At 36.5% G+C, this 26,376-nt stretch overlaps 1 protein-coding gene across 1 annotated transcript in view; it reads right to left on the minus strand.

The window, feature by feature from the left end:
- The window catches only part of LOC123536202 (uncharacterized), a 70,064-nt gene that overhangs the window by 24,181 nt on the left and 19,507 nt on the right, over nt 1-26,376 (minus strand). Inside the window, exons 3-5 of the mRNA XM_045319174.2 lie at nt 15,386-15,422; nt 13,889-14,025; nt 6,054-6,183 (exon numbers count right to left, since the gene is read on the minus strand). Of these exons, the coding sequence (XP_045175109.2) occupies nt 6,054-6,183; nt 13,889-14,025; nt 15,386-15,422 (304 nt within the window). The remainder of the gene's footprint in view (nt 1-6,053; nt 6,184-13,888; nt 14,026-15,385; nt 15,423-26,376) is intronic.

Here is a 26,376-nt window from a genome sequence, read left to right on the forward strand (position 1 = left end):
TTAATTTTCGTGGATTTCGTGGTTCAGCTCAACCACGAAACTAAGACCCAATGAACAAATTGGGCCCATGCTAACATAAATTGTATGCAACAATGCGCAATGTCGCCAAATAAGACACCATAGCTGTCCGATCTAATCCGTAGTTGTGTGCAGCTTTAGTGTAGTTTATGGAGGTTCCATCAACGATAAACATAGGTATCCGTCGGAACAAAACAGACTTTTATTCAGACATTTATCCATGGTTTGTTCACAACATGCCCGTTAAAGTAAAAGTTAATACTAACAAGAGCTGTTGGAGGATAGCAACGCTCGGCTATTCAACAGCCTTGTCAACTGAATAAATACAAAGTCATAAAAGGGGCATAATTTTGTAACAAAAGGGCCATGATGGCCCTATATCGCTCACCTGAGTTTAATTGCTTGCTTGAACAAATTTCTTAGCTAAAGCTTAAAAAACAAGCAAATTCGATGAATTGGAATCCCCCGCCGAAAGGGTCAGAGTTGATGAATGGCAAAAAAATATATCCAGCAAAAAGTTACCAATGGTCGTCAAAACCATTCTTTGATATGTATAATGGGTAGACACCAGAAGGTTCTTCATACCCAAATACATTAAATGAAATACCATTTAAATTTTCTATTTTAGGTATTTGATTTAATGTTACTGGGAATTTTATTCCTGTGTAATCTAGATCATTTATATATTTTTTATATTTACTAATCCTTTGAGGATTCTTTTTGGCAGGAAATTTACATGCCAAATGGCACCACCTGAAACATTCATTATCATTATTTTTTATATTTATTAATCCTTTTTCCGAATGTTTAAGCAATTTAGGTAATTCTAGATAACTAGAAGCGGCTAAAGGCTCATATTTATATCTGTTTATATAATGAGCGTCGACTGACTCTATTCTCCAGCCGCTTCCTTCAGATATCCAATTACCGATTCTATTTATTATTTCATCAAATGCTGTACGTAAAGTTTTTTTTATTTCGTTTTTGTTAATAACTTCTAAAGCCTTTGATTGGAAATAAGCTGATTTATATATTTCTTCATTTTTATTCATTTTTACAAAAGTTATTTTTAAAATAACGTTTATTTTTATACCTTTTAATTTTTTAATGTTACCAAGAAGCAAACAATTTCATTAGTCAAAATCAAATTAAAAGAAAATGAATGGTTTTTTTGGGTGGGGCTGGGGGGGGGGGGTGAGGATACAACAGTTTACCTGTTGATTATAAATATTGATAGAAAATGAAAAAAAAAAAAAAAAAAAAAAAAAAAAAAAGGGGGGGGGGGGGGGGGACCAAGGTAAGGTGGTGACCAGGTGTAGGTACATAACATCACATGTTTATAATAAATGTTCATGGAAAAGAATGAAAGAAGTTTAATGAAATTCTTCCAATTGGTTGGTTTGTTATGTACAGATCTGTGGATTTTTAAACAATTAAAGGGCAATAACTATATGGAAAATTGACCAATCGAAAAAAAACTTGAAGGGCATCGTCGCAGTATCTTGGTTCATGTCTTTACCAAGTTTGATGAAATTCTACCTGCTAGTTACTGAGAAATGGCTGCAGACGGACATTTTTCATTAAATCAAGGGCAATAACTCTGACGGAAATTGACCTATCAAAAAAAAAACTTGACGGGCATCAGCACAGTATCTTGGTTCATGTCTATTTCAAATTTGATGAAATTCTACCTGTTAGTTACTGAGAAATGGCTGCAGACTGACATTTTTTATTAAATCAAGGGCAATAACTCTGAGGGAAATTGACCAATCAAAAAAAAAACTTGACGGGCATCAGCACAGTATCTTGGTTCATGTCTATTTCAAATTTGATGAAATTCTACCTGTTAGTTACTGAGAAATGGCTGCAGACGGACATTTTTTATTAAATCAAGGGCAATAACTCTGAGGGAAATTGACCAATCAAAAAAAAAACTTGACGGGCATCATCGCAGTATGTTGGTTCATGTTTATTTCAAGTTTCATGAAATTCTACCAAGTAGTTACTGAGAAATGGCTGCGGACGGACGGACGGACGGACGGACAGACTGACGGACGGACAACGCCATTTCAATACCCCCCTCCCTATTTCATCGGCGGGGGATAAAAAAAAGTGAGGTCATGGTAAAGATTTTTCAAGATAAGCATTGAAATCTGTTAAAAAATTATACAGGTGGTCCAAATCTCTTTGCTGTAGCTTCAAAAACAAGAAAGTAGGTCAATAGGTCAGGGTTAATAATAAGGTGAGTATTGAAATCTGTATCAAAAATTCTACATGTGGTCCAAATTTCAATACTATAACTTTAAAAACGAAAAAGTAGTTCAGTAGGTCACGATTCAGACTATTCAAGATGAGTATTGAAATCTGTATCAAACATTATACATGTGGTCAAAATCTTTTTGCTGTAGCTTCAAAAACAAGAAAGTAGGTCAGTAGGTCAGGGCTAAGAACATCAAAGATAAGTATTGAAATCTTTATCGAAAGTTATTGACGTGGTCCAAATTTCTATGCTGTTAAGATCAGTGTGCAAAACTGTATAATTATGTCATCCAAATTTCAAGGCTGTATCATAAAAAACAAAAAGTAGGTCTGTAGGTCAAGGTCACAGTCAAATGACCCCCAATTACTTGGGGCCATAAGGAAATTATAATTAAACAGTCTAGGAAATATGATCAGATAATTTTTTAAGTATTTTTTCCTATATAACTCATATACAAGTGACCCCCGGGGTGGAACTTCTTTTCACCCCAGGGGCATAATTTGAACAATCTTGTTAGAGAACCACTAGGCAATGCTACATACCAAATATCAAAGGCTTAAGCCTTGAACTTTCAGACAAGAAGATTTTTTTTCCCTATATAAGTCTATGTAAAACTTGGGGCCCCCAGGGCAGGGCCTCTTTTCACCCCAGGGGCATAATTTGAAAATTATGGTAGAGGACCACTTAGGCAATGCAGCATACCAAATATCAAAAGCCTAGGCCAAGAAGATTTTTAAAGTTTTTTCCTATATAAGTCTATGTAAAACTTGGGACCCCCTGGGTGGGGCCTCTTTTCACCTCAGGGGTATAATTTGAATAATCTTGGTAAAGGACCACCAGGCAATGCTACATACCAAATATCAAAGCCTAGGCCTTGCAGTTCTAGACAAGAAGATTTTTAAAGTTTTTCCTATATAAGTCTAAGTAAAACTTGGTACCCCCAGGGCAGGGTCTCTTTTCACCCTAGGGACATAATTTGAACAATCTTAGTAGCGGACCACAAGGCAATGCTACATACCAAACATCAAAGGCCTAGGTCTTTAACTGTTCCTGGACAATGTGACTTTGACCTTTGGCCTACAAACCTCAAAATCTATTGAGGTCATCTGGTCATGACCAATCTCCCTATCAAGTTTTGTGATCCTAGGCCAGAGCGTTCTCAAGTAATCATCTGGAAATGGTTTAACTGTTCCGGGTCACTGTAACCTTGACCTTTGACCTACTGACCTCAAAATCAATAGGGGTCATCTGCTGGTCATGAGTAACCTCTCTATCAACTTTTATAACCCTTGGCCCAAGCGTTCTTGAGTTATCGTCCGGAAACCGTTTAACTGTTCCTGGCCAATGTGACCTTGAACTTTGACCTAATGACCTCAAAATCAGTAGGACTCATCTGCTGGTCATGACCATCCTCCCTATCAATTTTCCTGATCCTAGGCCCAAGCGTTCTTGAGTTATCATCCGGAAACCGTTTTACTGTTCCTGGTCACTGTGACATTGACCTTTGACCTACTGATCTCAAAATCAATAGGGGTCATCTGCTGGTGATGACCAGCCTTCCTATCAACTTTCACGATCCTAAGCCTTGAGTTATCATCCAGAAACCATTTAACTGTTCCGGGTCACTGTGACCTTGATCTTTGATCCACTGACCTCAAAATCAATAGGGGTCATCTGCTTGGTCATGACCAACCTCCCTATCAACTTTCCTGATCCTAGACCCAAGCGTTCTTAAGTTATCATCCGGAAACGGATTGGTCTACATACTGACCGACGGAGAGACACCTGCAAAACAATATACCCCTCCTTCTTCGAAGGGGGGCATAAAAAAACAACAACATTCAGATGGTTTTGGACAAGAAGATTTTTAAAGTTTTTCGAGTGCTGTATGGAATTAAATTTTTTTAACACTTTTTAAAGAAGAAAATCCAAGGAATATCCCTTTTACTAAAAAGTAAAATAGAGTTATAGAGCCTGTGCAATGTAAGTCAGTTTATCACAGTGAATAAGTGTGTGAAGTTTCAATTTATTCCCACAAGTGGTTACTGAGATACCAGCTTACATACAAAACCTTAACCAAAAATTTCTAAGTCAAAAAAGGGGCATAATTTTGTAAAAAGCAAAATAGAGTTATGGAACCTTACATACAAAACCTTAACCAAACCGGGATGCAGATGCAGACGCCGACACACGGGCGAGTCCAATAGCTCTACTATTCTATGAATAATTGAGCTAAAAAAAAAAAGTTTGACGTAGCATCATGTGCCGACCGCATTTGATTTTTTTCGGGCCCGCTCTGCAATGTTTTACTTTAGCCTTTATTTTTACTGACACGTAGTAAACTACTATTACTTTGGGACAATTAAATATTATAAATTAATTGCTAGATCTGCATCCAATGCATTATTACCCAAATCACATTACACATTTCTTGGCAGGAAATAACATATGCATAAGTTCAACAGCTTGTTATTTTCGATGACGACGTGCATTCATTTTGAACAAGAGCTTGTAGAACACGAAATGCCCCCCTTGATGCATTCAGTAATTGCACAAGGAACAGAAATTATTTGCTCACTGTAAAACAAAAGTTCTACTGTTCTGGTTCAATGTGACCTTGACCTTTGACCTATTGACCTCAAAATCAACAGGGGTCATCTGCTGGTCATGATCAACCTCCCTATTAAGTTTCATGATCCTATGCCGAAGGGTTCTCAAGTTATCGTCCCGAAAGGGTTTAACTGTTCCGGGTCAATGTGACTTTGACCTTTGGCCTACAGACCTCAAAATCTATTGAGGTCATCTGCTGGTCATCTGGTCATGACCAATCTCCCTATCAAGTTTTGTGATCCTAGGCCAGAGCGTTCTCAAGTAATCGTCTGGAAACGGTTTAACTGTTCCGGGTAACTGTAACCTTGACCTTTGACCTACTGACCTCAAAATCAATAGGGGTCATCTGCTGGTCATGAGTAACCTCTCTATCAACTTTCATAACCCTTGGCCCAAGCGTTCTTGAGTTATCGTCCGGAAACCATTTAACTGTTCCGGGTCACTGTGACCTTGATCTTTGATCCACTGACCTCAAAATCAATAGGGGTCATCTGCTTGGTCATGACCAACCTCCCTATCAACTTTCCTGATCCTAGACCCAAGCGTTCTTGAGTTATCATCCGGAAACGGATTGGTCTACATACCGACCGACGGAGAGCAACTGCAAAACAATATACCCCTCCTTCTTCGAAGGGGGGCATAAAAAAAAAACAACATTCAGATGAAAGTCTAGTTATGACACTTTTTAAATGGCGCAGACTTTTCTTTTATCTTCCACAGTTTCATTAAGTTTTGCAAATTAGGGGTCGTATAACTATAGATAACGCAGTCGTTAATTGGCACATGATCACTCGCTAATCTCCCGCGGTGTAGATTGGTAGCCCTGGTAGCGCTGTTTGACACATGTAGGTTTCACATGTAAGTACAAAATGTTATACTAGCTCTATTCCTGTGGAAATTATGAATTTTTTTCTTTCAAAAATAGAAAATCCACAAAATTAAGTCCTCATGAAACAACTGTTTGGCCAAAACCACGAAATTTCGTGCCGACAAAATTAAATGATTTCACAGTATAGTCTTTCAGTAATAAAGTTTCAAAGCATTCTTGAGAAATAACGATGTGGAGGCCAGTGCTTTTAAGATTGTCAGCCAACTGGAGCTCTGTCCTGTTTGAATGCTCAGTTGTATAACATTTATGTAGCATCAGGAATAGTGTAATATCTACCTTCTTGGTTTTCTGACATCCCACAATCCTACTCCTTCCTTGGCATTGGCTGTTGCTAGAAGACGAGGTTCTACTGGGTTGTACATCACAGAATGCATTGATGAAGTGTAATTAGCCAGACAGAACGGATCTGAAAGTAACAAAAGAGCCTTCATAACTCACCTAACCTTGACCCTTCGACCATGAATATATTTTCATGACACATTGAAAGGTAACAAATAAAAAAAAATCATCCTAAAATATAGAAACAAGAGGGCCATGATGACCCTGGATCGATCACCTGAGTACATAGATAAGTGTAAGAGATCAGGTAAGAAAGTCAAATAGTAAGCATTGAAACCTTTTCCCAGTTGTGTGAACATGTTTCAAATGTCAAACTGATGCTAAAATATTAAGAAAGTAGGTCAGTAGGTCACATTTTTAAGATTGGTGTGCAAAACTGTATATGTCATCCAATTTCAAGGATGTATCTTAAATAAAAAGAAAGTAGGTCAGTAGGTCAAGGTCACAGTCAAGTGACCCCTAATTACTTGGGGTCATCAGATAATAATAATTAAACAGTCTAGGAAATATGATCAGATAATTTTTAAAGTATTTTTTCCATATATAACTCATATAACTAGAGCTGTCCATAAGACAGCTCGCTCCACTATTTTACTTATATATTTTATTTATTATTATACCAGATGGTGATGATAAAGATACATTTAAAGTTTCAATTCATTATCTTATATTGTACTAAAGTTATATCCAGAAAGCAAACATTGCCAAAAAACTTTAAGTATGAAAGGGGCATAATTCTGTCAAAAATACAATTAGAGTTATGGGGATTGTAACCACACATGCAGATGATGATTATAAAACAGTATTTTTAATTTCAAGTCATTATCTTTTAAAGTGCCTAAGATATGTCTACAAACATAGCTTTCAAAAAAATTTAACATGAAAATAATTCAAAGTATAACAATTTGGTGACCTTGACCTTGGGTATAATGGGCCAAGCCCCTGCATATACTTTGACCCAGGTCATAAGTGCAACACACCGTCTCAATATAGTTAACATTTGTATCAAATCATTTTTAGATCCCTTGATAAATGGCAGAGTTCTGGACCAGACAAGAAAGAAACAATGTTAACATTTGACTTCTAAGTGTGACCTTGACCTTGGAGTTAGGGGCCAGGGTCTTGTGCATGACATGTCAACTCATTATAGGGAACATTTATGCCAAGTAATTTTAAAATCCTTTCATCGATGACAGAGTTATTGATCGGACAAGAAACAAAGCATGTTAACCTTTAACCTCTAAGTGTGACCTTGACCTTATAACTAAGGGTCTGGATCTTGCGCATGAGGCATCATAATGGGAAACATTTCATCCAAATAATTTCAAAATCCCTTGATGAATGGCAGAGTTATGGACCAGACACAAAACAGACCCTGTTAATCTAAGTGTGACCTAAACCTTGGAGCTATGAATCTGGGTTTTGCGCATGACACGTTGTCTCATTATGGCAAACATTCTTCCCAAGTTATTTCGAAATCCCTTTATGGATGGCAGACTTACAGCCCAGACAAGAATTTGGACGCACACACGCACAGACGGTGCGATTTTTATATGCCTACCTTCAGGAGCGAAAAATCTTGGTAGAAGATCACACGAGGACCCTTTGTGTGAAATTATTTGAAAATGGGGCAGCAATTTCTTACAAGAAGATTTCCACAATATACATATAGAGTGGTGGAACTTATGCTCGCGGTATTTTGTACATATATAATCTTTTTAAGAAGCAAGAAAAAATTATTATTTCGATTTGCCAATGCAAAAACATAAAGTAATCCTCCTTTTATCGAAAGATGTTGTTGATGTGCGTCATCATGTGACTTAGTCGTCTCGTGAGCTATCGACACGGCATGCGTGAAAAGGTGAAAATTCGCCCTAAAGGGAACCTATGCTGGCGGTATGTAATATCGATTAAACTAAGGGTGAACAAAAAAATCAGCAGGCTAAAAATGAACAAACAAGCATATGTGAATATAATATTTAGAACATTACTCATTTATTATGTGAAAAACAAGAGAAATGAGGATAAAACTTAGTATGTGCCTCTATGTGTATATATCCCTTAAAGAAATGTAGTCATTATTGGAACAAAGCTTTAAAATGTATAATAATGTTGTTTAAAAACAGAATGTTTATCTATTTAATATTTATTTATTTATCCATTTTTATTCATTTATTTATTTATTTATTTAATATTTCAATATGTTAGAATTTTAACATTATAAGAATGTTTGTAAACCATTATATGTTTTCCTTTGCCGAAATAAATCAATCAATCAATCAATGTTCAAGTATTAAAGATTCAGACAAACGACAGTGATTAACTCGCTAATGTTTTCTACACTTCTTTTGTGTGTAGGAAATTTACTCCTCTCTACATCTCAGAAAGAACCATTTGGACTTTGTCAAAATACTAAGATCAACATCGATCTTTTCATGGTCGGAAAGGCACTCATTGTGTAGCCAGGCGTCACATTCATCACATCTTGCTCTTAAATGTATCTTATATCTGAATGTAATGCATGTTTTCTAAAAAACTAACTTTAGTTGAGTGATTTTGACATATTTGTGTAAGATTTGTGTGACTGATACAGATTGCGTAAAATGTATCGGCTGCTGTACACGTCATGTGAGCGGCACTCACGGCTATCGCTACGTTTGCTATTGTAAAGGCATTTCACCACTGGTCGGTGTTGAACATAGCACGATAAAATATTTTTATCAGTGCTTCTGCAGAGAGAATATTTATCGAAATACCGCGAGCATAGGTTCCACCACTCTAGAGAAAAGGGACCATGCCCCCTGGCAGCCATGTTTTTTGACAAATAGGAATAATTTAAACTAGAACTGTCACAGGAGTGACGAATACCCCCACAATACGGTCTTGTCACAGAAAAATGGCAACCATAAGAAAGACATGGCCACAAGAAGGTGCAATTTCAATCGAACTTGACCTGTATTTTATGATGTTACACCTGTGTACCAAAATTTATCTAAATCTGTCAGACCTTTCGTGAGTTATTGTCCGGCAACCATGAGTTTGACAAATTTTAAGTTGGAAAGGGGCCATAACTACATATAAAATTGGTGGTTTGTACACAAAGTGAACTTTACCTGTATTTTATGATGTCACACCTGTGTACCAAAAACATTTAAATCTGTCAAGAACTGTCACTGGAGTGTTTAATGACTCCAATGGTGGATGAATATTGCACAACAGCTTGAGTCTGTGTTAAAAAATATCAAACAAGAGGACCATGATGGTCCTGAATCGCTCACCTCTTCCCACATGACCCAGTTTTGAGTATGACGTCGTTTTTTCTATTATTTGACATAGTAAACCTAGTTTTTGAGCTCATGTGACCCAGTTTTGAACCTACCTAGATATTATCAAGATAAAAATTCTGACCAATTTTCATGAAGATCCATTGAAAAATATGGTCTCTAGAGAGGTCACAAGGATTTTCTAATATTTGACCTATTGACCTAGTTTTCGAAGGTACGTGACCCTGTTTTGAACTTTACATAGATATCATCAAGGTGACACATTCTCGCTAATTTTCATGAAGATCTCATGAAAAATATGGCCTCTAGAGAGGTCACAAGGTTTTTCTATTTTTATACCTACTGGCCTAGTTTTTGACCGCACGTGACCCAGTTTCGAAACTGACCTAGATATCATCAAGGTGAATATTCAGATCAATTTTCATGAAGATCCATTGAAAAATATGGCCTCTAGAGAGGTCAAAAGATTTTAATAATTTTAGACCTACTGACCATGAAAAATATGGCCTTTAGAGAGGTCACAAGGTTTTTCTATTATTTGACCTACTGACCTAGTTTTTGATGGCACGTGACCCACTTTCGAACTTGACCTAGATATCATCAAGATGAACATTCTGACCAACTTTCATACAGATCCCATGAAAAATATGGCCTCTAGAGAGGTCACAAGGTTTTTCTATTATTTGACCTACTGACCTAGTTTTTGACCGCACGTGACCCAGTTTCGAACTTGACCTAGATATCATCAAGATGAACATTCAGACCAACTTTCATACAGATCCCATGAAAAATATGGCCTTTAGAGAGGTCACAAGGTTTTTCTATTATTTGACCTACTGACCTAGTTTTTGACGGCACGTGACCCAGTTTCGAACTTGACCTAGATATCATCAAGGTGAACATTCTGACCAATTTTCATGAAGATCTTGTGAAATATATGGCCTCTAGAGAGGTCACAAGGTTTTTCTATTTTTAGACCTACTGACCTAGTTTTTGATGGAACGTGACCCAGTTTCGAACTTGACCTAGATATCATCAAGGTGAACATTCTGACCAATTTTCATGAAGATCTTGTGAAATATATGGCCTCTAGAGAGGTCACAAGGTTTTTCTATTTTTAGACCTACTGACCTAGTTTTTGATGGCACGTGACCCAGTTTCGAACTTGACCTAGATATCATCAAGATGAACATTCTGACCAACTTTCATAAAGATCCCATGAAAAATGTGACCTCTAGAGTGGTCACAAACAAAAGTTTACGGACGCACGGACGGACGACGGACGCCGCGCGATCACAAAAGCTCACCTTGTCACTTTGTGACAGGTGAGCTAATAATAAGAGAGGTACAGATATAGTGTATCAAAACACTATACAAGTACAATTCTAAGCAAAAAGGGGGCATAATTCAGGAAATATTCATGCAAGAGTTGCATCTTGTGTCATATGTAGGTGATGATGTGGAACAACTACTTCAAGTTTGAAACAAATGCATTTCATAATAACAGAGATATAGTGAAAATGCATCAAAATTAACCTTAAATTCTAAGTAAAAGGGGGCATAATTCATGAAAAATTGGTGTCAGAGTTATGCACCTTGTGTCACATCATGCGGGTGATAAGGTGGAACATCTATTTTAAGTTTGAATCAAGTCCATTTAGAAATAACTGAGATATAGTGAAAATGCATCAAAATTAACCTTAAATTCTAAGTAAATGGGGGCATAACTCATGAAAAATTGGTGTCAGAGTTATGCACCTTGTGTCACATCATGTGGGTGATAAGGTGAAACATCTATTTTAAGTTTGAATCAAGTCCATTTAGTAATAACTGAGATATAGTGAAAATGCATCAAAATTAACTTTAAATTCTAAGTAAAAGGGGACATAACTCATGAAAAATTGGTGTCAGAGTTATGCACCTTGTGTTACATCATGTGGGTGATAAGGTGAAACATCTATTTTAAGTTTGAATCAAATCCATTTATTAATAACTGAGATACAGATTTCGGGACGCGACGGGACGGGATGTGATGCAACAAAACTGACTCCTATATAGCCCCCCACCAAACATGTTTGGTGGGGGTCTAACAATCTTGGTGAAGGGTTAATTAAGGACTTTTTCTTGGAAATTATTTCAAATTCAGACCTGCGGGTCAGGATATGTTGTTTGAAGATTTTTTCTATTTTTAGCTCTTGCAACAAAGGCCAACTTTCAACTTCCACCTCATGGTTTCAGAGGAGATGTCGTTTGAAGGAAAGGTTTGCTAAAACCTGAGAAAAGACTTTACAAATCAAGTTTCAAGAACATCCATTATCTGGTTCTGGAGAACTTGTTTAAAAGTTCTGGAGAACTTGTTTAAAAGTTTTCTATTTTTACATCTGGGGGTGGGTGGTGGGGGGGGGAAACTTTTAAAAGTTTTATTCTCGAAAAATGCTCCAAAATAAGAGCTGCTTTTGCAAAAGTTGTCATATTTTTCTCGAATGCAGACTTTTTAGAGTTAGTTTATTAAAAGTGCACTAGAAACTCTAGAAAATCAAGGTTGCGAATACTGGTGACATATATGGAAAACTAAAGTTAGAATTTAATTCTTGATATAATTCCTGTGTTTAGTTTCTTTTCTATCATCACAGCTGTTCAATAATTACAATTTCTGCTTATTCAAAGTATTTTTTATTTGTTTTTTGTCCAAACTAAGCCTCGGCAGTAATAAACAAGAGGGCCATGATGGCCCTTGGTCGCTCAACTGAGTAATACACCATAACAGTGTAAACATGTTTTACCTAGTGACTTCATGGAGACAAAATATTCTGATCAATTTTCACTAAGATTGGACAAAAAACGTCACCTCTTGAATGTAAACAAGCTTTTCCTTTGATTTGACAGGGTGTCCTAGTTTTTGACCCCACATGACCCAGATTAGAACTTGAAATAGAAATCATCAAGATCATCAAAACAAACATTCTGACCAAGTTATATATAGACTGAGTCATAACTGTGGCCTCCAGAGTGGTCACAAGATTTTCCTTTACCTTTTACCTTTTTTACCTTTCCTCTGATCTGGTCTAGTGACCTAGTTTTTGATCCCACATGACCCGTTTCGAACTTGACCTAGAGATCATGAAGACAAACATCCTGACCAAGTTTCATAAAGATTGAATTACAACTGTGGCTTCTAGAGTGTTCACAAGCTTTTCATTTGATTTGACCTGGTGACCTAGTTTTTGACCCCACATGATCCAGATTCGAACTTGACCTAGAGATCATCAAGACAAACATTCTGCCCAAGTTTCATAAAGATTGAGCCACAACTGTGGCCTCTAGAATGGTCACAAGCTTTTCCTTTGATTTGACCGTGTGACCTAGTTTTTGACCCTTTATGACCCAGATTTGAACTTGACCTAGAGTTCATCAAGACAAACATTCTGACCAATTCTCATGAGTTTCAAATTTAAAATTGTGGTCTCTCTCCTTTGATCTGGCCTAGTGAGCTTGTTTTTGAACCCACATGACCCAGTTTCTAACTTGACCTAAAGTCATCAAGACAAACATTCTGACCAAGTTTCATAAAGACTGAGTCACAACTGTGGCCTCTAGAGTGTTCACAAGTTTTTCTTTGATTTGACCAGGTGACCTAGTTTTTGACCCCATATGACCAAGATTCAAACTTTACCTAGAGATCATCAAGACAAACATTCTGACCAAGCTTCATGAAGACTGAATCACAACTGTGGCCTCTGGAGTGTTCACAAGGCAAATGTTGACGGACGATGGATGCCCACGGACGCCGACAATGACCGGTCACAATACCTCATCTTGAGCACTTGTGCTAAAGTGAGCTAAAAAATTGCTATAAATCTTAACGGCCCACCGCTTATATAATCGTTTCAAGCACACAAAATAATGATTATAACTATCCAATTTGTTATTCAGTTATCTAATTATCGCCAATTGAATGCTTAATCAAATAAGATTGTTGCAAATTGGCTCCCTCCTTTTAATAATGGGTGTTGTTTTTATACCAGTTTTGTCTATACAGATTATCGATTTTTCACACCTTTTGGTCCATAAACACTTTGAAACTGGTAAAATACAGTTTTGCAGATAGACATAGCTTCAGGACATTTTGCCAACTAAAAATATTCTCGGAGCAACATTTATTTATTTTTTTTTGCTGCAAATGTCTTTAGTGGCAATCAACATTTTGAGCCCCGTTGTTTTTACAGAACAGCCTGCGCTAAAATTTGTCCTGATCCCAACACTTAAGTATAAAGTGCCATTTACAGTACACGGCGCGTACCAGTCGATGTCTGTCATTTCTTTTTCTTTTTTTTTTTTGAGGGGGAATTTTTTTTTGAAATAGGGGGAAAAACATATTATTTTGAGGGGGAACGGGGCTGATATTTGGCTCCAAATTTAGCCAAACTAGAGCCCTGGCAGCTGAACCTGAGCATAATTAAAGTAAGCTAAAAACAACAAAGTTTGTACCTGCACAGGAATCTCTTGTATCAAATATTAGAATTCTGCCATCATCACATGAAGTAGCAAACATGTAAGGATTTGTTGGGTCAGGACTTAAACCATACACAGCATCATCGTGAGAAAATACATCCTTCGTTTCTCCTCTGAAAATTTCCAAAATGATTTATATGCTAAAGTACACAGTAATGGCACACCTGATACATTTCACAGGCTTCTTAACAATGAATGGAAGTAACAGAAAATTTACACTTGTTTTATTTCATGAATCTTTCATTCAACTTTCTGCTCAGGACAAATAAAACAGATTCTTAAAGATATCCAATGGCTATCTTTCACTAAAATATTTTATACCCAGATCTTGACTTCAAATGTAGAAAATCCTCATCAAATATATTTACCTTACTATATACATTATTGTCTATGTAGAGCTACTTTTGTAATTAAATGTCATGCAGTATCAGTCGATTGTGTTGTTTATTTTAGTGGTAGTACACATTTATACTATGCTGAGCCATACTTGTAAGTTGTAAACAGCATGTACTATATTTAACCAAATGCATAGTATTGTTAATACATATAAACTTGTTCATTTTATGTTTACATAACTATATGCAGTATTTGTTCATGCTTTTAAATATGAAATTTAGGTCTAGTAGACCTTTAACATCTATCACAGTATGGCACCCAATGTTGCTTATACATTTTCAGGTAAGTAATGATTGAATTTTACAAGATGGTGGATCTCATTTCTATTACAGGTATAATATTATGTGCTTTTTATTCACATGTACATCAGAATACCAGTACGTTATACTATCCCCCATTGAAGGCAGAGTATTTGGTATTGTCGGTCCATATGAAACCTATCTATTACATCATGGTTTGGAGCATTTATTACAATTAAACTACAAATGTTTACTACTGTAGGAAAATGCCATCCTGCAAGTTTCAGTAGGAATACCTGTGTAAGATGCCCCCTGTGCACGAATATATATATATATGTTTAATATATTATATATCATACAGTATTTATATTCCATTTTCTGTCTGTCAAGTCATATCTTAGCCTTGGTTTGAAGGATTTCAATAAAACATGGTAGAAATGTTAACTGCTATAGGGAAGATCCATCAAGCAGTTCATGAGATGAAGGTGTTAAAGGTGTTTCTAGTTTTACTTTTTGCAGCCCCTTAAAGGGGCAAAGTAGCCCCATTTGAACAAATTTGAGACAGGACTGTAAAAAGTTGAAACAAACCAGAATTCAAAAGCATCTATCAAGCAGTCCATAGGAAAGTGTTGTGGTGGCGACCACCCAAGGAACATCCAGGCCAAGTTTCATCAACTTCCACCACTTGGTTTCAGAGGAGATGTCATTTGAAGAAAAGTGTGGATGGACGACAGACTAATGGACAAGGGAAAGTGATCCCCTAAAAGTTTTTGGGGGCACAAAAAGGTTTCAAAGCTGCTTAAATACAAGTTACAGTAAATAAACATATACAACTCACGTAGTTAGATCGTGCACGATCACTTGTTCATCATTTCCTGAAAAATAAAAAGTAGCAAGTTATATAATGTAACAGAATCAAGGTTATAAGTAAGATTTTCAAAACATAAAACTAAAGTATAACAAGACCTAGAGCTGCTTTTGAGAAAAGTGCATGTCTCCCACAACTGCCTAATCAAAATAGATTGGCATTTCTTCTCTATTATGTATCTGAGTCAACCATGCACCAATACCTGTATCACTGGCATCAGTGTACAGAGCGATTTTCGGTAATACAAAGGCCATAATTCTGAAGTGCCTGGGCCTATCTGGCTAGTTATCGAATTTGGCCGAGGACTTACTGTCAAACACATTTTGTTTGTTTGGTGAAGATCGGATGAGAACTGATCGACTTGGAGTGTGGACAAGATTTGTGACAGACACACACACAGACAGGCATAAATCAATATGTCTTTGGTATGCTAATCTCTGAAGTTTCTCTCTTACTAACAATGATCTTGACCTTGAACCCAGTGACCAATTCAGTTTTCCAAGAAAGCAATATATGTACTAAGCTAGGTCACAATCCCATAGCCAAAATGGACCCTAAAATGTCATCAAAGTTGCAAAGAAATACCCTATATAGTAAGCATTACATACTAGTAAGTACTTACAGCTGTAACTTGTGCGTTACAAAAGCAGTCTTCATGAATCTTAACATTATTACAGTATTTTATTAAAATCCTTCAAATCATCTTTGAGATATGACTCGAAACGGACAGAAAATAGAACAACAGGTCCATAATGGCCCTATATCGCTCACCTGAGTTTAGTTGCTTGCTTGAACAAATTTCTTTGCTAAAGCTTTAACAAGAGGGCCATGATGGCCCTATAACGCTTACTTGAGTACCATTGCTGATCAAGTTTTGACATAGATCACATAGGCATACACAATAAATAAAATCAGGACAAAAATATTCTTGTAACTGTCCCTTTTGATCTAAGGGTCACATACAAGTCAGGGCCAATCTCCATATGGAGCTTGCGGGTCCTAGGCTCAAATGCTGCATTTTTGTACTAGCATGACTATTTCTTACCCTGGAAGACTTAAATAATATTTAAAACCGATCTCATTAAATGCTGCTGAAGTATATTCATTTACATAAAATAAAGGGAGGTAATTTGTCAAAAATTCAGTCAAAAGTTATCTACCCTGGATTCTCTGATTCCATCTGATGGCATAAATGACATTTCAAATCAGTATGTTCATTGGTTACTGAGATACACCAATTTTAATTTGAAACAAGGCAGTCTGAAAGACAGCTAAATCCCCAGCCACTGCTATGGATAGTGAAAGGGTAAAACTTTGATTTTAGCTGTGACCTTGACCTTGAACTGACATGGCTGACTCATGAATTCTGCACAACGTCTTGATGAGGTGATCATTTGACCAAAGTTTCATGAAAATCCTTCAAAGGGTTTAGGAGATACAGAGCTGAAACCTTTGACCTTCAGTTGTGACCTTGACCTTGAGTTGACATGGCTGACTCATGAGTTCTTGATGAGGTGATCATTTGATCCAAGTTTGATGAAAATCCTTCAAGGGGTTAAGGAGATACAGAGTGGACACCAAATGGAAGGTTCAAACCTTCGACCCTTAATTTTGACCTTGACCTTGAGCTGGCATGGTTGACTCATAATTTCTGCACATCGGTCTGATGAGGTAATCATTTGACCCAAGTTTTATAAAATTCCTTCAAGGGGTTTAGGAGATATAGAGCGGACACGAAATGGAAGGCTCAAACCTTTGACCTTCAGTTGTGACCTTGACCTTGAGCCGACATGGCTGACTCATAAGTTCTGCACATCGCCTTGATGAGGTGATCGTTTGACCCAAGTTTGATGAAAATCCATTAAGGGGTTTAGGAGATATAGAGCGGACACAAAATGGAAGGCTCAAACCTTTGACCCTAAGTTGTGACCTTGACCTTGAGCCGGCATGACTGCCTCATGGGTTCTGCACATCGTCTTGATGAGGTGATCATTTGACCCAAGTTTTATAAAATTCCTTCCAGGGGTTTAAGAGATATAGAGCGGACACAAAATGGAAGGCTCAAACCTTTGACCTTGAGTTGTGACCTTGACCTTGAACCGACAAGGCTGATTCATGGGTTCTGCACATCATCTTGATGCGGTGATCATTTGACCCAAGTTTCATGAAAATCCTTCAAGGGGTTTAGGAGATATGGACCGTACACGATTTTGTTACGGACGGAAGGACGGAAAGACGGACGGAAGCAGACCATTCCTATAATCCCTCCGCCATGGCGGGGGATTAACAAAGGGAGGTAATTTGACATAAAATCAGTTCGTAGTTATCTATCCTGACTGTCTCAGTCCAACTAATGACAATAATGAACTTTCAAATGAGTCTTATAAATACTTACTGAGATAAATCCATTTTTATTTTTATCAGGAGAGGCAATCATGCATTGGTATATACATATAGAAGATACAGAGTACAAGCCTTTACAACAATATATTAGAAAAGTATTCAAATTGATAAACGTTCAATCAAGAGTTATCTAACATGACTATTTCTTACCATGGAAGACATAAATAACATTTCAAACCAATCTCATTAAAAGCTGCTAGGTATATCCATTTACATAAAAAATAAAGGGAGGTTATTTGTCAAAAATTCAGTAAATATGTATCTTCATTGATTGTCCTAGTCAATCTGATGGCATAGATGAAATTGCAGATCAGTATCTTCGTTAGTTACGGAGGTATACCCATTTTTGTTTGAAATAAAGGGAGGTAATTTGACATAAAATCAGTCCAAAGTTATCTACCCTGATTGCCTCAGTCCAACTAATGACAATAATAAAATTTCAGATGAGTCCTATAAATACTTACTGATATAAATCCATTTTGATTAAAATCAGGGGAGGTAATCAGATATAAAAGAACTCCGAAACCTATGATTAGTTCTGAAACATTCATCATGGAATCCAAGATTTATTGTTGTTGAAGCTAATTTTGAAAGTTTGTATCAAATCAAACCATATATGAAGTTTCTTTATTGCTGCAAAAGCCGCAATAGCAAATTTTGGACCTTTAAGAGGCCATAACTCTGGAACCCATGATGGGATCTGGCCAATTTTCGAAAGGAACTGAGATATTATGCCAATACAAGTTGTGTGCAAGTTTGATTAAAGTTGATTGCAAAATATTGTCTCTATTGTGTTCACAAGCCAAAAACAGAAAATTTTGGCCCTTTACGGGGCCATAACTCCGGAACCCATGATGAGATCTGGGCAGTTTTCGAAAGGAACCGAGATATTGTGCCAATACAAGTTGTGTGCAAGTTTGATTAAAGTTGATTGCAAAATGTTGTATCTATCATGTTCACAAGCCAAAATATAACAAATTATGGCCCTTTAAGGGGCCATAACTCTGGAACCAATGATGGGATCAGGCCAGTTTTTGAAAGGAATCGAGATATTATGCCAATACAAGTTGTGTGCAAGTTTTATTAAAGGTGTTTGCAAAATGTGGTCTCTATCATGTTCACAAGCCAAAAATGGCAAATTTTGGTCCTTTAAGGGGCCATAACTCTGGAACCCATGATGGGATCTGACCAGTTTTCGAAAGGAAACCAAGATATTATGCCCATACAAGTTGTGTGTAAGTTTGATTAAAATCAAATACAAAATGGGGTCTCTATGTGTTCACAAGGGAATTGTGAACGGACGGACGACGGACGATGGACGAAGGGCGATCACAAAAGCTCACCCTGTCACTACGTGACAGGTGAGCTAAAAACAAACAAGAGCTGACTGTAAGACAGCCAATGCTCGACTATTCGAATTATTGTCCCAGAAGCAGGAAAATATTACACTGAATGTTAAAATATCTATAGAGTTTCAATCCAGTATCTGCATTAGTTTTGGAGATAGTAACTTATATGCAAAACTTTAATCAGAAGTTTTAAGTTCAAAAGGGGACATATTTTGACCAAAATGTATGTCAGAGTTATGGGACTTGATGCAATCAACTAGTTTTATAACCCCGAAGGCACATGTGAAGTTTCAATTTAATATCTGCATTTGTTCTGCAGATAGTAACTTGCACGCAAAACTTTAACAAGATTTTGTAAGTCCAAAAGGAGGCAATATATGCCCAAAATACATGTCAGAGTTATGGAACTTGACCCAGTGAGGTTGCTAATTGATCTAGAAAAAGAAAAAATAAGTTTTAAATCTATAAAATTATGCCTTTAAGTAATAGCTGTATGTACTTGCAAGTTTTGGCGATAGTAACTTGCATGTAAAACTTTAACCAGGATCTTCTACGTCCAAAAGGGGGCATAATTTGGCCAAAATGCAGGTCAGAGTTATGGGACTTGACGCTTTCAACTAGTTTTATAACCCAGAAGACACATGTGAAGTTTCAATTCAATATCTGCATTAGTTTTGGAGATAGTACTTTAACCAGGATTTTCTAAGTCCAAAAGGAGGCATAATTTGCCCAAAATACATGTCAGAGTTATTGGACTTGACCCAGTGAGGTTGGTAGTTGATCTAGAAAAAGAAACAATAAGTTTCAAATATATATGCCTTTAAGTAATAGCTGCATGTACTTGCACGCAACTTTAACCAGGATTTTCTCAGTCAAAAAGGGGGCATAATTTGGCCAAAATGCAGGTCAGAGTTTAAGAGACTTGATGCAATCAACTAGTTTTATAACCCCAAAGGCACATGTGAAGTTTCAATTCAATATCTCATAATCTGCATTAGTTTTGGAGATAGTAACTTGCATGTAAAACTTGAACCAGGATTTTCTAAGTCCAAAAGGAGGCATAATTTGCCCAAAATACATGTTAGAGTTATGGGACTTGACCCAGTTCTGTTGGTAATTGACCTAGAAGAAAGAAAAAATAAGTTTCAAAGCTATATGCCTTTAAATGATATATACTTGCATGCAAAACTTTAACGAAGGTGTGTTGCCAACGCCACGGTTAGTATAATAGCCAGACTATTATTATTCTTCGAATAGTCGAGCTAAAATGTAGGTGAGTAGGTCATGGTAAAAGTTTTTCAAGAAAACTACTAAATTCTGTTAACAAGAGGGTCATGATGACCCTATATCACTCACCTGTAAAAACTTGGACTTTGAATCATTAAAATAAACATTCTGACCAAGTTACATGAAGATAGGGTCATAAATGTGGCCTCTACAATGTTAACAAGCTTTTCCTTTGATTTGAGTGGTGATCTCGTTTAAGACCCCACATGACCCAGTTTCGAAGTTAGCCTAGAAATCATCAAGATAAACATTCTTACCAAGTTTCATGAAGATAGGCTCATAAATATGGCCTCTACGTTGTTAACAAGCTTTTCCTTTGATTTGACTGGGTGATATAGTTTTTTAAAGCATATAACCCAGTTTTTGAACTTGGCATAGGAATCATCAAAATAAATATTCTGGCCAAGTTTCATGAAGATAAGATCATAAATGTGGCCTCTAGGCTGTTAACAAGCTTTTCCTTTGATTTGACCAGGTGACTTAGTTTTTGACACCACACAAGCCGGTTTCAAATTTGGCCTAAAAATTATCAAGATAAAAATTCTGGCCAAGTTTCATGAAGATAGGGTCTTAAATGTGGACTCAAGTGTTAACAAGCTTTTCCTTTGATTTGACCAGGTGACGTGGTTTTTGACCAAGTATGACCCAGTCTTGAACTTGGCACAGTGTGACTATTTTGGCTTTTGCATATAGACTTCATTAATGGTTTGATTTGATACAAACTTGAAAATATCTTTGAAACAACAGATCTTGGATTCCATGATGAATCCGTCAGATCCAACATTAGGTTCCAGAGCAGGACATACTAAACTACTTACCACCCGAGAATGTAGCAGAACATACTAAACTACTTACCACCTGAGAATGTAGCAGGACATACTAAACTACTTACCACCTGAAAATGCAGCAGGACATAATAAACTACTTACCACCTGAAAATGCAGCAGGACATAATAAACTACTTACCACCTGAGAATGCAGCAGGACATACTACACTACTTACCACCTGAGAATGCAGCAGGATATACTACACTACTTACCACCCGAGAATGTAGCAGGACATACTACACTACTTACCACATGAGAATGTAGCAGGACATACTACACTACTTACCACCCGAGAATGCAGCAGGACATACTACACTACTTACCACCTGAGAATGCAGCAGGACATACTAAACTACTTACCACCCGAGAATGTAGCAGGACATACAAAACTACTTACCACCCGAGAATGTAGCAGGACATACTAAACTACTTACCACCCGAGAATGTAGCAGGACATACTAAACTACTTACCACCCGAGAATGTAGCAGGACATACAAAACTACTTACCACCCGAGAATGTAGCAGGACATACTAAACTACTTACCACCTGAGAATGCAGCAGGACATACTACACTACTTACCACCTGAGAATGCAGCAGGACATATTACACTATTTACCACCCGAGAATGCAGCTGGATATACTACACTACTTACCACCCGAGAATGCAGCAGGACATACTACACTACATACCACCCGAAAATGGAGCAGGACATACTACACTACATACCACCCGAGAATGTAGCAGGACATATTACACTACTTACCACCCAAGAATTTAACAGGACATATAACACTACTTACCACCCGAGAATGCAGCAGGACATATAACACTACTTACCACCCGAGAATGTAGCAGGACATACTAAACTACTTACCACCCGAGAATGCAGCAGGACATATTACACTACTTACCACCTGAGAATGCAGCTGGACATACTACACTACTTACCACCTGAGAATGTAGCAGGACATACTACACTACTTACCACCTGAGAATGTAGCAGGACATACTACACTACTTACCACCCGAGAATGTAGCAGGACATATTACACTACTTACCACCTGAGAATGCAGCAGGACATACTACACTACTTACCACCCGAGAATGCAGCAGGACATATTACACTACTTACCACCTGAGAATGCAGCAGGACATACTACACTACTTACCACCTGAGAATGCAGCAGGACATACTACACTACTTACCACCTGAGAATGCAGCTGGACATACTACACTACTTACCACCCGAGAATGCAGCAGGACATACTGCACTACTTACCACCCGAAAATGGAGCAGGACATACTAAACTACTTACCACCCGAGAATGTAGCAGGACATACTACACTACTTACCACCCAAGAATGTAGCAGGACATACTACACTAAAGTCTGTTCCATTCCAAAGGTTTACCCCAACTTTGGAGTCATATGACAAAACTACGACACTTACCGGCAAAGTAAACATGGTTTGATAAACTAAAAAAAAGTCACCCTCGAGAAATTTAACAATTTTTTTCTGCTTTGCCAAATATCCAAATTAATGACAAATTTATATTTTCAACGGCAGTCTCCCATTGTAATTTCTTGTCGCCATTGGAGTTTGCTCTCTAAATTTGAAGTATTGCGGGAAAATTCTCGTGAATTTTATCGGGAGCGACTCAAAACCCATTTCGTTCACAATTCCTTACAAGTGAATGCATGAGTGAAATGAAATTTTGTGTTTAAAAAACATGTTATTTAGATCTAGAAAAAATGTAAATTGACTCACTTTTAACCTATCAAAGTTGTAAACACTCCAAAATTCTTCCAAGTCTTCAATAGCTCTATCCAATCCTCAATGAATCAGTTGTAAACAAACAAGCTCTTTTACACATCGATGAAATTCAGGCATCAATCGCACCATGCCCTTGAAACGATGACTTGTTCAATTTAACATCATTTCCAAACGCATGGTTCAAAGATAACCTGTATTTTAGCGTCCTTAATGAAGTATTTACAGTCCGCCACATATCCAATTTCTTTCCAAATGAACACAGTATTCACCCTATCGAGTCCCGGTTGTGTATGCTTCTTTTTCTTTGAAAGAAACTTATGACGTATGAGATAAATGACGTAGTATTGCTGGCACTATGCAGATTTATATGAGGCGCACAAGGGAAAATTTACATAGGTGTACAATCAGCCGATAGAAGATAGAAATCTTGACGTGTGTCATGCTATAATCATATTTTACTTTTTGAAATTTATAGATCTATTTAAACAATGATTAATTCTTTATCATTTCGTCAACCTATCTGTTTTATTTTTTTTTTTATAATGTTGCTGTTTATATGGAAGCATCTCCTTTTTTAAAAGCGAAATCGGATCGTGAACCCATTCTCTGGTTTTATTAAATTATTATTATTATCTTTATTATGCCAGATTTACATTTGACTTAAATAACTGGTAAAAAGTCCAGAGAGCAGTCATAGAACGTAAAATATTGTTATACATAACCGCCGATTTCAATTAGGCCTATAAAAAAATATCCCCGAACTATCATTTATCAACTTTTATTGTCCATCAGAGCTACGATGTCCAGAAACAGATTAAACATTACAAACTATTTTCAAATCATTCATGAATAATTAACGCAAATGCGAGCTGAAACTTGTTTTCTTTCCGTTAAAGTTTGCTTTAGTCTTACATTACTCCAGTCAGGGTTTTTTTAACAAAGGTTTGATATTTTCTTTTGTTTCTAATCATTATTTTTATATATCCTATATTCCTGTTGAATTTGCAGTCTGGAGTATGCTTTTAAATTCCACAAAGGTATGAGCGCAATCATCGCAAGTGTTACGTAACTTCAGATTTTTTTTCTGGATTTAACGAGCACAGATTAATTATTGTCTCTGGCACAAAGTCTTGTTAATAAGGTCCACGGAGACAGATTGATAATTCTTTTCTTTTCGGTCGGTGCTCACACGTGTAAAAATTTGGCACGTGACAAGGCGCGCGATCGAAGAAAATATGATAGAATGATCAAAATGATAAGCAAAAAGTGTAACATAGGCGTAGGAGCAGCGGGACCTGAAGGACACCCGGTGTACAGCATGTATTTTGCCCCCCCCCCCCCACCATCTTACCTCCCCGTCGTTTCCCGCACTTTTAATTAAAACAAGAGTTTTTTTTCCTAGAATTAACAGAAAAAGCCCATTTGAGAGAGCATTTATATAAGAATTTAGACTAAATTCAGGGGTTAAAAAAAAATTTCATACCACTCGCCCTGCAGGACTAATAGCCAGTAATATCTACTCGCCCTTAGTGAACAGCCACTCGCCCTAATAATTGACACTTTAAATACTGTCACTTTTATGAAAGGAGTATTATGTACAATAGTATTATTTCCCGAAAAATATTTATTTTGAAAAGTGTCTAAAAAATTTGGACACAATAACCATCGTCCATCCACCCGTGTTGAAAGAGATGAAAAAAAAACGTTAAAGATTATCGGTAATTATTCAGTTGGTAAACTAAGTAATTGACCTTGTTTTCATGATCAATTTACACCCCCTCAAAGAGCTAAAAGAAGTGTGTCAGTATCTTGACATCTGAAGTGGAGATCAAAGCGGTATTTTTGCTCGAGATTGTCATGGCATTACGTCATGTTTTTTCGCGCCATGTGACACATCACTGTCTGATCGTACCGCATCGGTTCTTAAGGTAGTCAATCACATTAATTTTGAGGAACATTTTCTGACATTTTTCAGTATTTATATATTCTGTTAGAGATTTATTTAAGGAACGAAAAGACCCATTACATAAAGTTAGATACCTATTGGAAATGTATGATTTATTACTTCTTAAGAAATTTTGTAATTATCTCCCTTTAATACAAAAGTGTTTAAAACGTGGATTATTTCTTTTAATTTCAATATAATTTCTAGTTTTACATTTGCATTTGATATATATTGGAATATTACAACTATCTGAAACAAAAGGCAAGTTTTGAAACAAAGTGTAGCTTTGGAATTGATTTATTTTAAATCTGTCTGGGTTGCGCAACCAAGATAGACAAAGGGAGGTAATAAATAATTTTATAAACTTGCATTTCTAATGAATTTGGCAAGATATGTTCTTGTCAATGCAAATCTTTTACAACTCTAATACAGTAGTGCTTATATTCATAACATTCCTTAGGCAATGTATGTTGGTTGGGCAACCAGGACAGGAAAATCATAGTTTAAAAATTCTTCCAGTGAAAATCTGATGTGTATTAAGAAACTTGATAAACACAAATAAGTGTAAATTATCAGTTGGTAAAGTTTTTAAAAAAATCTGAAAGTTGACCAAAATCTGATTAACCACCTTTAAAAAATTGCTGAGAAATAGAAATCAATAAAAAGTTTCTTCTTTAATTTTTATCAAAAGCGAATGTGCTATATCCCGTATAAAAGGTAAATGTCTCAAACGATAGTTACTATAGCGGATATCCTACCTCTGTGACCTATTTGCCCTCAAGGAATTTACATTATTGTTTGACAAAAAAAAAACTTTTAAATTGTTGGTAAAAAAATACATGTACAAAGATTCATTTAAAACTTAATAAAAACCGCAATGACATCACATTGCTTTATTTTAAAATCGCATTTCTATTTACGTTCACGAGGTCACGTAAACACTAACAGAAATCTGTTTGCCAAAAATCGTTTTACTCTATGTATTGTAATTGCTGCCGCTTTTTCATTATTTAAGATTTTTTTATTCTGTTTTTTGTTCTTTCTGGTCAAAAGTCTGAATTTTATGCCCAGAGTATTCATCATTTATTTACTTTTCGAAAGAAATAGGTAACTAAGATCGCGCTGTTTGAATTTTTACAAATGATTATATGAAAATTCGACCGTTTTTATAGAATTTTGCCTACATTTCTGTCGATATCTTATTAAAATCATTATAGAATTCAAAAAGTGTTATTTCTCAAGAGGTGTTGAAAACTTGAAGCGAAAATGTTAAAAAATGAATGCACTACGCACGGTTTTTGTGTACGTGTCGATGTAAATTAGATATTTAATACGACAGGTCGCACGTGCTTGTGGAATGGAAAATTAC

The sequence above is a fragment of the Mercenaria mercenaria genome, chromosome 1 (genome assembly GCF_021730395.1).
Source record: "Mercenaria mercenaria strain notata chromosome 1, MADL_Memer_1, whole genome shotgun sequence".
NCBI classification, from domain to species: domain Eukaryota; kingdom Metazoa; phylum Mollusca; class Bivalvia; order Venerida; family Veneridae; genus Mercenaria; species Mercenaria mercenaria.